Source organism: Rhinolophus sinicus, linkage group LG16, assembly GCF_036562045.2.
Source record: "Rhinolophus sinicus isolate RSC01 linkage group LG16, ASM3656204v1, whole genome shotgun sequence".
Classification (NCBI taxonomy): domain Eukaryota; kingdom Metazoa; phylum Chordata; class Mammalia; order Chiroptera; family Rhinolophidae; genus Rhinolophus; species Rhinolophus sinicus.
Window position 1 is genome coordinate 35,048,325 of NC_133765.1, and position 13,518 is coordinate 35,061,842.

At 37.6% G+C, this 13,518-nt stretch overlaps 1 protein-coding gene across 8 annotated transcripts in view; it reads right to left on the minus strand.

Moving 5' to 3' along the window:
- Positions 1–13,383, minus strand: part of MPHOSPH9 (M-phase phosphoprotein 9) — a 48,488-nt gene extending 35,105 nt beyond the window's left edge. For 5 of the 8 annotated variants that reach the window (XM_074321089.1, XM_019734005.2, XM_019734002.2 and 2 more), the window contains exons 1-6: positions 13,250–13,383; positions 10,799–11,052; positions 8,557–8,710; positions 3,659–3,748; positions 2,871–3,394; positions 1,523–1,649 (exon numbers count right to left, since the gene is read on the minus strand). In XM_074321089.1, the coding sequence (XP_074177190.1) occupies positions 1,523–1,649; positions 2,871–3,394; positions 3,659–3,748; positions 8,557–8,710; positions 10,799–10,896 (993 nt within the window). In that variant the 5' untranslated portion in view covers positions 10,897–11,052; positions 13,250–13,383. Of the gene's footprint in view, positions 1–1,522; positions 1,650–2,870; positions 3,395–3,658; positions 3,749–8,556; positions 8,711–10,798; positions 11,053–12,370; positions 12,512–13,249 lie in introns of those variants that run through there. The other 3 variants (XM_074321090.1, XM_019734003.2, XM_074321087.1) reach the window with 3 other exon arrangements.
- Between the last annotated feature and the right edge of the window lie 135 nt (positions 13,384–13,518).

Genomic DNA, 13,518 nt, shown 5'->3' on the forward strand with positions numbered 1-13,518 from the left:
CGCAGCTTCTGCTTTCTACCTACTGAGATAACTGGAGGCCGAACACCACCAGGCAGACCCACCCTGAGCATTTCTTAGCTGTGTGCCAGCTCTTCCGGCTGCTGGTCTGATTCTCCGCCACTTAATGGAGGAGGAAAATTAGGCTGGACCAGGGGTTCCCAAGCTTTACAACCCCCCGAGGATCACCTGAGGAGCTTTTCAACCTCTCCATACACAGGTCACAGGGGCACCAGTGAGGGCAGACTGACCGGCGCGTAAGCAGGTTTTCTAAGCTCCTCAGGTATTGCAATGTGTAGCTAAGTTTGGGAAGCAGTGGGCTACATCGAACAAATACTGAGCTACAGTCACAAAAGACGACAAGATTCAACCAGTGAATCCACTGAATTACGACTGCAAACCCAAAGTTTATCAGAAGTGGCAAAGTCTCCATAAGACTGAGTTTCAGTTAAGGAAAAAACAGCAGAAGAGAAACTAGTATGTATGAAACCCTCTCCCTTTCTGCCGACCTACTCCGACGAAGAAAGCATCTTCCACCACAGTCCCCAAGCACGTCTATCCTATCACAGCAAACAAGGATATACCACCCTTGACGGCTCACAGGGGCACAAGAACAGACCTACTCACACAGCACCTCGGCGTTCACGAGCTTTCCTCACCTCTACTTCCCTCCTCAACACAAAGCTGGGGGAGTTCTGAGAATGATGATATTAACGTTAGGGAGCCTAAGTGTCACAGGTGGAAGAAAAACAATTTACTGCAAGAAAAGAGGAATAAATAGTGCCTTATGAAGGTTGAGGAATTTTAATTAAAATTTCTGAATTTTAGTCTTCAGTCTTTTTCATAGGATGATGAAAAGACTATGTGTAAGATACTCAAGACATGGCCAATTTCTAAAAGTAGGAAGTTCATAAAGAAACCTGACTTTCCAATTTCAATGTATTATGCTAAACAATGTTATTCTATAATTTAGGTGAAAAGAGCTTTCAAGATGTTTAAAACTTACTCAACATCTATAACCCTTTAATGAAAGCAGCCGCTATATTAGCAAAAGAGCCACAGAGAATTTAAACATTTAATCTCTTACAATTAAGATTATAAATTCAGAGTTGACCCAAACGTCACCATTTTTATATAAAGGCATTTTAAAGCATTCACACACATTCTACTACTTGTTACAACTTAATAGTAATACAAATTATTTGAGAGTTTTACATAAACAAGTAAATGAATGACTTTCTGATTAAATGTGAGCATTTGCAGTACAAAAAGAATTAGAGTCTTTACAAAATGGTTCGTTTCTTTATAGCATTTTATCCGTCATTAGTTCTGATTTCCAGCCTACTGAAAACCAGTACTTAGAGCAAATCATTGTTTCCAATCCTTTGTGACACCAAAAGGAAGCTATGTCAATGGGACAAACTAACAATATAAAAGAAAAGGCCACTTATGTTGGTGACCATGTTGTAAACCCAACCTCATTATTTGTAGCTGACACATGCGGAGTAAAGTGACTTTCACCTACTTTCTCCACTGGCGATTTCTTGGTTTGCTCATGTCCTTGCATAGATTTTGAACATCCTTCTTCTGCATGCACTCTCTTTGGTTGGTTCTGCTTCAGCTTTTGCGCCCATGATGTTATAGCTTTGCTACTTAAAAAGAGAAAACCAAAATTACTCTCTTTAGATGCTGCCCTTCACACATACTCGTAAAACTAAACACTAGTAGGCACTTAGTGGAAAGTGCTTTGAGTTGTTTTCCAATAGCAGACTGGATGGATTTTTATTGATTCACCTAAATTTCTTTTTGCGATTTCTCAGTACCAAAGGCCAAGTGAAGAAAGACTACCAGTGATGAACCGTACATACGTCTGCAGCTGTGGACAACACACCCCACAGGGATCCCTTCTAGTACTACATGCATCTCCACAGTGAGATCATACTTATACAGGGACCAATAATTATACCTGCGGGCACACAAGATTTGTGTTGCTATAGTTACATAATTTAGGGCAAAATTGTTTCATTATAATTTTTTTTTTTTTTTTTTAAAGATTTTATTGGGGAACAGTGTGTACTTCCAGGACTTTTTTCCAAGTCAAGTTGTTGTCCTTTCAATCTTAGTTGTGGAGGGCACGGCTCAGCTCCAGGTCCAGTTGGCATTGCTAGTTGCAGGGGGCGCTGCCCACCATCCCTTGTGGGAGTCAAGGAGTTGAACTGGCAACCTTGTGGTTGAGAGCCCACTGGCCCATGTGGGAATCGAACCGGCAGCCTTTGGAGTTAGGAGCATGGAGCTCCAACCACCTGAGCCACCGGGCCGGCCCTAATTATAATTTTTGATGACACATTTCAGAGATATAAAACTGATAATTTAGGGTAAACTACATAATTTTAAAGGAAAATTTGCTTTATATTCAGCCCCAGTTTCCTTTACCAAAAGGTCCCTGGATCAAAATGTCATTAAAGTGACAAAATCTCTTCTTACATACAAACTATTAAATTGAGTATACTTGTATATAATTTTTGGTTTCAAATTATATGAACATGTGTCACAAAATTCCACTGCTGATATAGTCCTATACTCTAATCTTTAGCAAGTAATGATAGTGACTAGAAAACACAGAAGGTATTTTTCTGGCAAGGCCTTCCAGCTTAAGAGTTTAGTAGCCTTACAACACTGCTAGAAAGTCAGATGCCATAACGTGCTTTGTTTCTTTCAGTTTCCACAGGCAGGAAATAAAAGACCGGTAAAACTAATAGATGTTCAGTGCATATCATTCTATGATAGTCCAACTAAAAGGAGCTTTATTTACTAGAGTCGAAGTGTAATAAACAAGTAAAATGCCCTTCAAATGATGGAGAAATTCTACTTACCTATTTGCTTTCCCACTGTATACTTCTGAAATCTTATTTTCACCAAAAAAATCGTGCTCAAATTCACCATGAAAAATGGAAATATCGTCCTTTAAAGAGGCACAAAACTCTTCGGGAGGATGCATGTAGAAACTCTTGCTTTTTACGCCATCTACAAGTGACCCCGTCTGCACCACCGGGGCCCCATACTGTCCTTGCGAAACCTCTGTGTGCTCCATGAATTCTTGAGGGTCCTTTGATTTGTAGGCATTTAACTCTGAGACGCAAAAGGTGCCATACCCACTGCTCATGGAGCTGCTATCCACATTGCAGTCTGGTTGTGATGTGGCTGTTTCTTGCTGCATTTCAGGTTCATCAGACTTAGGGTAACTGATAACAGATTCATTTCTTTCACTGTTTTCAGAAAAAAAACCCATTTGCCTTTCTAAAGATATCTGTTTGCTTAAAGAACTTCTATCATAGGAAGTCCAGGAAGCATTACTGGTCTGTAACTTGACTAAATTTTTTATCTCCTCCTGTATACACTGAAAATAAAAAGTTATAAAATTGAGTAAGAAAGCATATTCAACATCACAGTTTTATAATGTTATGAAAATACTGTGTTTAAAATATGATGAAATATTACTCTAGAGATAAAAGAAAAAAACAAAAAACAAACTAAAAAGCAAAGAAAACAAAGAGATAATACGTATGCTTTCTGTTTATAAACAAAATTGATATAAAATATTGATTGGTTCCTCGGCAAATCTTACAATGCAAAAAAGGAATCGATATAAGTAAAAACTTACTTGAATTTGGTTGTGAAACTGTTCTTGCTGGGCAACTATCTGTTCCTGGCACTGCTTTTCCACCAAATTGAAGAGTTGTAACCACCTGGCCTATTAAATCATACAATATTTTAGTTAAAAATAATGTTTAACCTAATATTTCACAGAAAAACTCCTCCAGTGGGAAATAACCTTTTTAAAAATGTACTTCTAACGTAAAATTTACAAGCTGAATTAAATGGTTATAAAACGATACTTAACACACAAACACCAGGACAGTCTTGGGTGCCCCTTTCTTATGTAACCTGTGGTCTGGGTGAATTTGAAGGTCTGGCTAACCTCAGAGGCTAACTTCATTCTCAAGGCTGGTGTGCTTTCAGGAATAGGCTGTATGCAATAATATACAATGTCAACAAGCAGCCACCATGAAAACTAGCTTCTGTTTCAAACCTTTCAACATCTTTCCACCCACCATTCCTTAAAGGGCCCTGTGCACCCTGGCTTATACACACCTCCTGACAGCGAGTCCCACTCTGGACACCCTTCTCATCGTCCCTCTCATCCCGCTCGTCCATCTCTGGATCCACACCAGCCTCTTTCTGTCCCCTAAACCTGCCAAAACCGTCTTCCACCTCAAAAGTTTTTACTTGATGTGCCCTCTACCTGGAAACCTCTCTCCTCAGCTCTTAACATTGGCTGGCTTCTTCCCATCCTGCAATTTCAGCTTACGTGTCACCTTCTCAAAGAGTTTCCCAAACCATCCTAACAGTTACTCTCTTTCTTATCATCCTGTTTATTTCCTTCAGAACATTTACCACAATCATAAAGTATCTCATTTGTTTACTTTGTTAACTTGTCTGTGTCCCATCCCTGTCCCCACCAGCCATATCTCCAGCACCTAGGAAACAACGCCAAGGAAAGAGTAGGCACTCGGGTACCTAGTCAAAATGAGTGTATAAAACTGTATTTCTAGCTGAACTTTTTTCTTGGCATTGTGGACTACACAATCCAGAGGTCCTTCCATTAATGCTGAAAGCCAATTATGTAACCATAATATAACAATTAAGTTGAAACCTGTGTAACAGTTTTAAGGTGGGGGGGGAGAACCCTCAGGATTGGAAAAGGAAACCTTCAAAATTAAATACGACAGTACTGATAGGAAGTATTAATTCTAAATCAACTAACTTCAGGACAAGGTAGGCTAGATCAAAGGCTCCTTATCTTCTCAACTTACCTATAATATAAAGTATCTCATATTAATCCAAACGAAAAAGAAATAATCAGGCAACAGTTTTCTTACTAAGTTTTACTAAATTTAAGCAACACATTAGGGATTATTTTTAACCTAATAAAGTTACCAGTCACATAAACTAAATTACAGTAATGACAGAATAACAATTTACATAACAAAAGTGGCTTCCTATGATGTGAGACACGATATTAGTCACATCCTCGTTAGCACTGTCTTATTTAGGATACAGATGAATAGAGCTTACTCAGGATATAAATCAGTGGAGAAGATTTTGTTCTTCCTAGTCATATTTTATACTTAATATTTTAATTTTAAATAAACTCATTTAAGAACATTATAAACTTAGTGAATAACGTTATTCACTTAACTATTAAGGACTATTATTCATTTCAAACTAAAATAATTAATACCACCTGCATTTTACATATTGTTGGAGAAAAGTGCATCTAATTAAGTTTTTGGCTGCTAACGACCTGAAGGGGATCTCCAGTCGGGCCTGGTAAATATCCCATGGGCTCTGACCTCCTAGGGCTGACCCCCAGCTCTCTACTAGTAAACTGCCTGTGTGGTCCTAAATAAGTAAATTTAATTTCTTTGTGCCTCAGTTTCCTAATTTATCAAATGGGAATAACAGCTCAAAGATGGCTGGGAGGGTTGGATTTTTTTTTTTTTTTTAAGGAGGGCGCAGCTCACAGTGGCCCATGTGGGGATCGAGCCGGCAACCTTGGTGCTATTAGCACCTTGCTCTAACCAACTGAGCTAACCGGCCACCCCTGGGAAGATTCAATTTTAAATTTAACTATGATGTATGTACAGCTGCAATCTCAATGGGGAAACTATATTATGAAAATCTCTGAGGTCATGGTTGTCACAAAGATGGGGGGGCACCTCTAGCATTTGGCAGGCAGGGCTCGGGATGCAAATCACAGGACAGTCCCCAACAATATTGTCCTGTGCTCATTTCATATTATAAAAATATGTATTTTGCACAGTTTTCAAATCAGCAAATTGTCCAGGAATGCAACTACTAGGACCTTAAATTTGTTTCAGAACTTGATCAGAAATTGGTCATGGTTTCAGAAAATCATGTCACCAATTGCATGCTGGGTCATCAATATAGCTCAGCTGCCTCAGCCTGTGTTTGTAGAGGCTGCACTCACTGCCAAGTCTACACTGACGTAGGCACCAGACTACCTTCTGATGGAGGTGTGCCTGAATACCTATCCACCAATGTACGTATTATCCTATTTAAATCACTTTTATTCCTCCTCTCTATCACAGTTAGGACACTATATTGATTTGTTAAAGTAGGTTCAAGCAGGTTATATTAGCTGTGAATTTCATTTCAGGATGTTTCACTGAAGTTATTTTTTAAAATTGTTATAAAAAGAAGGCTTTGGGTCTAATAAGGTTGAATGACACTGACAAAAAGTGACTATACCACCCAGAAAATACACTCAATAAATAGCAAATATTGTAAGTATCATATAATCATTACTATTATATATATAATCAGTAGAGCTAAATAGTTAAAATGCTAAAACAATTAAAACAAATTAATGATGTGCTTTAAAATTTCTTACATTCCAAGCTCCATATATGTGAAACTGGCAAAAAAATGTCTTACAATTACAGAAATATTAGCAAGTATTTAAGAATGTATTAAAGTTTTTCTATGTAAATGTGTCAAAAGATTCTTTCCTGACTGACTCAAAATACATCATCTTCCCAAGTTTAAGCAGTGATAAATTAAAGAATTCCAAGAGGGGGGGGGCCAGTTAGCACAGTTGGTTAGAGCCCGATGCTCTTAACAACAAGGTTGCTGATTTGATCCCCACATGGGCCACTGTGAGCTGCGCCCTCCACAACTGCTTGACTTGGAGCTGATGGATGCTGGAAAAACACACTTAAAATAAATAAAAGTTAAAAACAAAAAATTCCAGGAGAGAGGTTTTAACAGAAAGAAAGAAAGAAAGAACCCGGTTCAAATGTTTATAAAGAAATTCTAAAGACATCAGATCATCTGCAGAACTCTTCACTGTTCAAATTGTGGAAGGTTCATGTTTTGATTTAACACTATAGATTTGCCCCTTTACAAGAAGAAAATCAGACAAATGTTACTATTGCCAAAGGAAGGTGAAAACATGAAATTCAGGGAAAAGAGTCAGGAATAAGACACAATCCTTACCTCTCCTATTCGTTCTAAAACTCTACACTAAAACATCAGAGGCATTTGTTCTTGTAGCCTACAAAAAATACTGTAATATAAAAACACACTAAACAAATTTTAGAAATTTTACTGAAATGGCCAGAAGGATATATCATATTCTGTTAAAGTAAGAAATAGCTTAAGAAACAATTTCCTAATTATCAATTATATGTCTACATTACAAAAATTAACTAGTCAATCATTACTAAACATAATAAATACACTAATCTGTTTGTTATATTACAGGTGAAGAAGAAAAGGCAGAAAGAAACTGGTTCAGATATTAAAAAGTGTACATAGCTGGTTGGTATTCTGGCTTATAAAAATCTGTATCTTAAATTCACAAATATATCCTGGTTCTCATTTAAGATGTTGATTTCAAAGTATTAAAAGTAACCATTGCTAGTTAAACATGAATTTGCCAGAAGTCAAACTACATTGAGGTAGTACCTCAATTGTTTAAAAAAAAAAGGTTAATTCAGGTATTATAAGCTAATGAATAAGTACATTACGGGAAACATTTCATAAAACATTTCATTTTTACTGCATTATTTTACAATGGCATTTTATAGGTCTTTTGCATTAGCACATACAAATTGTTATATGGAAAAACGTAAAAAGCATACAAACTTAAAACTTAATTTTTTAAAATTTTATAATAATACTCAATCATTTTTATAACTGCAATGATTGAGGATATGAATATAAGTAATGACACTTAGGGTAGTTGTTACTGGATTCTTAAACTAGCTAATCTTTCATTCCATTTATTCTATATTCTGAAAAAACAACACAAATTACAATTTTAAAAGTATGATTAATATTTTAAACAAAATCTACTACACTCTAAATAATTTAATAGTAATGTTTTATATACTTCTATTAAGCATTACTAAATCTAGCCTTGGAAAAATCTATCTTGGGCATTATTCTATCAGCAAAATTTACATGTACAAGGATCCTTTCAACTAAGTTTTTATATCACAATTTAACCTACAGGCAAAGAAAGAACCACTGACCTGAAAAATCAATATAACTCAATGTATCACAGATAATACGATAAGGCACTAAATAGAAGCCTTAATTTATAATTAGAGCATTCAAAAGATTTCAAAATGGATTAAGGTTTTCAAAATGATGACAATTCTGTATGAGTTACTTAAGACATTAGGATCAATAAAAATAGTAACAATTTTGGATTTCTCTGAGCACAGACATTTTAGTTCACATTTAAAATACAACTTTGTATGTCTAATCACTAATATATTGCTAAAACACACTTCTGACTATCTTTTTCACATTCATTCAATATCCTCCCCAATTAATATATTCGATAGCTTTACTTTAGCAATAACTTAAGCATTGTGCTCTTCAGAATATATATTTCGAATAATTTAGTTCAGTCGAGGCATGTTTATAATTATTTTAAAATTCTAAAAATAAAACAAAACTAGATACCTCACAGTTTTTCCAAAGTTCCGAATCAGTCTTTCCACTGTTTTGCAGCTCTTGCATTAAAGAGGTTAGGACTTCAACTGTACCTTGAATTACAGATGGTCTGGTCTTCCCTGAGAAAGAGGATACCCCATTTGTACTAAGGTGGGGACTACTTCTGTTGAAACATAAATAATTCAAATGGTTTTCTTCATTCTGCCAAAGTGTTGAATAATTCAGCAATTCAAGATTTAGCAGAGCAGTACAAAACCACTGATATTTAATCCTTCTTAATGGCACCTCATTGGTTGAAAATCTGATCACGTTTGTCCACGAAAGAAAAATAGCAATAAACAGACAGACAGCACTTAATTTTTTAAACAACACAACAGAAAGCCCTTTTTCAAAAGTGAGAACACTCCGAAGTACCAGCAGAAAATAAGTTTCTGCTAAACAATAATAAGAAACATTTCCAGCTTCGCAATCTACATTTTTCCAAAGGATTGTTTCATCTCACTTTAAGAACAGCCCTTTATTGTAATGGAGATTCTTTCTCCGCTGCCCAGTATTACAGCTCAGTCTTGTTAATTGGATCCCTCTAATTTGGTGTGATAAGCTGATGCTTATCTTTGCACTATCTTTGAATAAAAGTTGTGCCAAGCAAATTAGCAGCAAATATTCAGGATGTGTTTAGTTAGCCCATTCAGTGTGTAAAACAGACTGATTCTTTCCAGGAGGACTGCCTTTCCAAACTGGGGATGAGTTTATTTCAGATCTGGTTTCTAAAAACACAAAGTATAATTAAGGACATTAAAATTTATTTAAATTCCAATCACTAAAAGGCCATTTTCATTTATTTACTGATACTCTACTTTGTTTCACAAAGAATTTGTAAAAAAGAGGAATACTACTAATGAAAAAGAACAAAATAATAAACAGTTAGGATCAGAGAAAATAATAATAAAAATTAAGGAAAAGAAGGATATAATATGCTGTCTACAAGGGGTTTACAGCAACCAAGTTTAAATTTGGCCAATTTAACTACCAGTCACAATGAAAAAGGAGACAAGTTCAGTTACATAATTTTCATTAGAAAGGCACATTTAGGTTCCTCCCAACAAATCAAACACTAAAAGGGATTTGTTCTTGAAACGGGCTTCAAAGGGGCCACCAGGTGATACAGGAAACAAAATGCATGGCCAGCTTTCAGCAAGTGGGTATAGATTACCATGGCAGACATTTCTTCTGGACCATTTCCCATCCTTTTCTTCCCCATTTTCACCCAACTTTAATTTATGCTTCCTCCTTTTATATATTCTTGTAAGCTGCCTTAAATTCCTCCTGAGGAGGGCAAAGAATGAACAAATTTTTTTAAGGAATTGATTTATTTGTTTGTCTATAATACACAATTTCTTCAAGACCTATTGTGTGTAAAGGTATTTGCCCCTTTACCAGGCCTCGGACTGCTGTTTTCGCTTTATGGTAGTTGATCTCTTCTAATGGTCCCTGCCTCCTTGCTGGTTTTAAGCTATTATAAATGTAGAAAACAAATAATCAAGCTTGTCAGACTATGTACAAAATGAGAGTAAACAGGCTCTGATTAAAAACAAACCAAACAAGGGAAAGTTTAAAAAGAAAATGTGTTGTTTGACGGCATCTACAGAGGGTGCCAAAAAAATGTATATACATTTTCAGAAAGGAAAAAAAACTATTAAAATTATAATACTCAATATTTACCGATAACAAAAGATGAATACAAGACATGTGTATACATTTTTTTAGCACCCCTGGTATTTTATCGACTAAGAGTCTGGTATTTATTTATTTACTTATTTATGTATTTTGCTTACTTCCTAGTATTCAACTTTAATTGTAACTTTCCTGAGTGGCGAGGTAATTCTGCAATATGAAACATTATTTGTCCTGTTAACTTAAAAATGTAGAAACAACATTCAGGCAACTAAATTTTAACGATAGGCTTGTAATTTACCAAAAACAAAAAAAAGTATAACTAAAACTATAACTAGCATAACCAGTTCTTTTTCAGAATGTCCCCCATGCAAAACTACACATCTCTGGGAGAAATGAAAACCATGGAAAGGCTAAAACCATTCTTAACTGTCCCTGAACAGCTCCTGATCATAGTCTGTTTGTGTTTTAAATGCAATTTAGTAACTATAACACTGTTTGGATAAACTTGGTAATTTATGCAAACAAATTTACTTTGTCATTACATTTTTAAAAATCTATCTATCCCAATTCTTACCTGTTAGTATTTAAGCTCAGTCCAAGAGAATGAGAATTTTTGACATCAGACTCTACAGAAGTTTTTTGTAAGGGTTTCACCAAGTCAAAATCTTCCATATTGTACAGAAATTGTTATGCTCTCTTATTTGAAAATGTAGGTTTTTTCACTATTTGAAGAGATTGAATCCGAGTCATCTTCAGATGCTTCATCGTCTACAGGCATTTTCAGTTGCTAACATTCAGAACTGTGAAATATCCTTAGCGCCCAAGAGTCTGAAAATGAATGGAAAAAAAATACTACTATAAAAAGCCACTAAACCCAGCCAACTATCTTTTCATGATTTTGGAAACCTTGATCCTTTTATACAAACCTACATTAAAGAGAGCGACATTACTCACAACGGCCAAAATACAGAAACCATCCAAATGTACATCAACTGATGAATGGACAAACAAATGTGGTGTGTCCACATAATGGACTGTTTTTCAGCCATAAAAAAGGAATGAAGTAGTGATACATGCTACAATGTGTCACTGAAAACATTACGCTAAGAAAAGAAGCTCAGTAAAAGACCACATATTGTCTGATTCCATTTACACAAAATTTCTAAAATAGTCAAATCTAGAGACAGAAAGTACATTAATGGTTGCCAGGAGCTGGAGGAAGGAGAGAATGGGAGTGACCAAAATGGGTATGGGGTGTCTTTTTGGGGTGATGAAAAGTTCTGCAATTAGATAGTGGTGATGGTTGTACAACTCTGACTATACTAAAAGCCAATGGATTGTACATTTTTAAAGGATAAATTTTATGGTATGTGAATTGTATCTCAATAAAAAAATCTACAATAAGGGTGATTTGCTAAATAGCATCAATCTTTTCCAGGTAATATTTCAGAACTGTATATATTTAACAATCAAGGTTCTAGGCACAATGCTACTACGTAATAATTAGAATACTTAAATTCTTTGTTCATTTGTTTAATAAATTGTACCAAGTATCCATGCTTGTTGATTTATACAGTGAATACATGAATGGGAACTCCTTAGTATTTAATCTAGTATTGAAAACAGCCAATTAAAGTGTTAACAAGGTGGGGGTGGAAGGAATGCATTTTGCTCTACACAGCATTTTGTACTCAATGAATGTCTTACTTAAAAAATAAACTACTTGCCACATCAACTACAATTTGACACTAGGTATACAGACAAACTGGCTATATAACAGGTCAAACAATACGCCTCCTTCTTAGGGAATTCATGTATTTTTTAAAAAACAAGGGAGGAAGGGAAAAAGGAAAAAACAACAAACACCTGTGCTGCTTAGAAAAGGGAAAGTTTAGGGAGTGCAATAGAGGAAAATTAGTATTCGGGTTCCTCTAGGTTCCCACTTTCTAGGGCCTGGTTTTACAAAGCACAATCTGAAATGCATCGTCTCATAACGGAACCATGTCCTTCAGGGACAGGTGTGAAAGCCAAGGGTAACTGGACCGAACTCAATGGATTTCTCCCCAGTGGCTTCTGCCCATCACCAACGACAAATGTGGTATTTAAAAAGTCAGGGGGTGCACCTTCCAACTGGAAACGAAAATACCTGGATTCAAATCACCTTGCTCTTCTACCAGAAAAACACACGCTCTCCAGGGACTTGGATCTGCAATCCTTCTACTATTTCCCCGTTGAGGTAATCCGGATGCAGTAGATCCAGATGAAAACCACTAGAAACACAATGATGCTTCTCCATGGGGGTGGCGTGCGGATGAAAGGGGGAAAAGCCTATATACAATGCTCATTCAAAAAAAAAAAAATCATGGAGCATGGATAGAACAGACATTTTTCTATTTCACTGCAACCAAATATGACGCTTTGCGTGCCCCTAACCCCTAGCAAAAAAGGGAGCTGGAGAAAAGCCAACGACTGATGGTGGTCTGCTGGTAACACAAAAGTTAACGTGCAGTTTTGCTCCGCTGGGAGCCTGACGGGGAAGGAAGGGATGCTCTCTGAGGTTTTGAGGTCAGATCCTGACATTCTCGCGTTCACAGCTAGACCTCAATTGCTGATGCGGGCTCTCGGGGCAAAGTGGGAAGGCGAGGGAGAACCCCTGCAGTCGCCGAAACTGTAGACAGCAGGGAGGCTGGAGGACCAGACACCGCTCCAACAATTACAATCGTGGCTCCTAAAGTAAGCCGAGGAAGCCCGTCGAAAATCCCACAACGCCCCCGCCCCTCGGGGAGAGGCGCTCTGAGATTGGGCCACGCGGGTGTCACTCAGGGCACTGAATCTAGAAAAGGCGCACGGCCGCAGGCAAAGCCCCCACACGCCAGAAGGCTGTGGTAGGGCTGCGCTGTGTGGCTGTCATCTGTCCCCGCCCTCGCCCATCAGCACATTCATGGCTCCGCTAAGACAGTGTCTCCTCAGTCTTGTCCCCTGTGCCCCGCGACCGGCAGCTCCCCGCAGAGGGGCAGCCGCTTACCTGGCCGCCGCTCCCACTGCCGATTCAATTCAGGGTCGAGCGAGCGACCTCTCGCGACCGTTAAACTCGAGGGAGCGTGCGCGCGCCCGGCGTCTTGTCTGCGATTGGCTGTTCGGAAGAGGGCGGAGACGGCAGAGCCGCGGCGCGCGCGTCAATCTTCCCCTTCCCTTCCCTCAGCGAGAGCGGAAGAGGGAGGTCCGACGCTTGGGAACTGGGAGGGGGCGGGACTGCTGTCAAACCCTCTCGTCTGATTGGCTTTCTGGGAATCT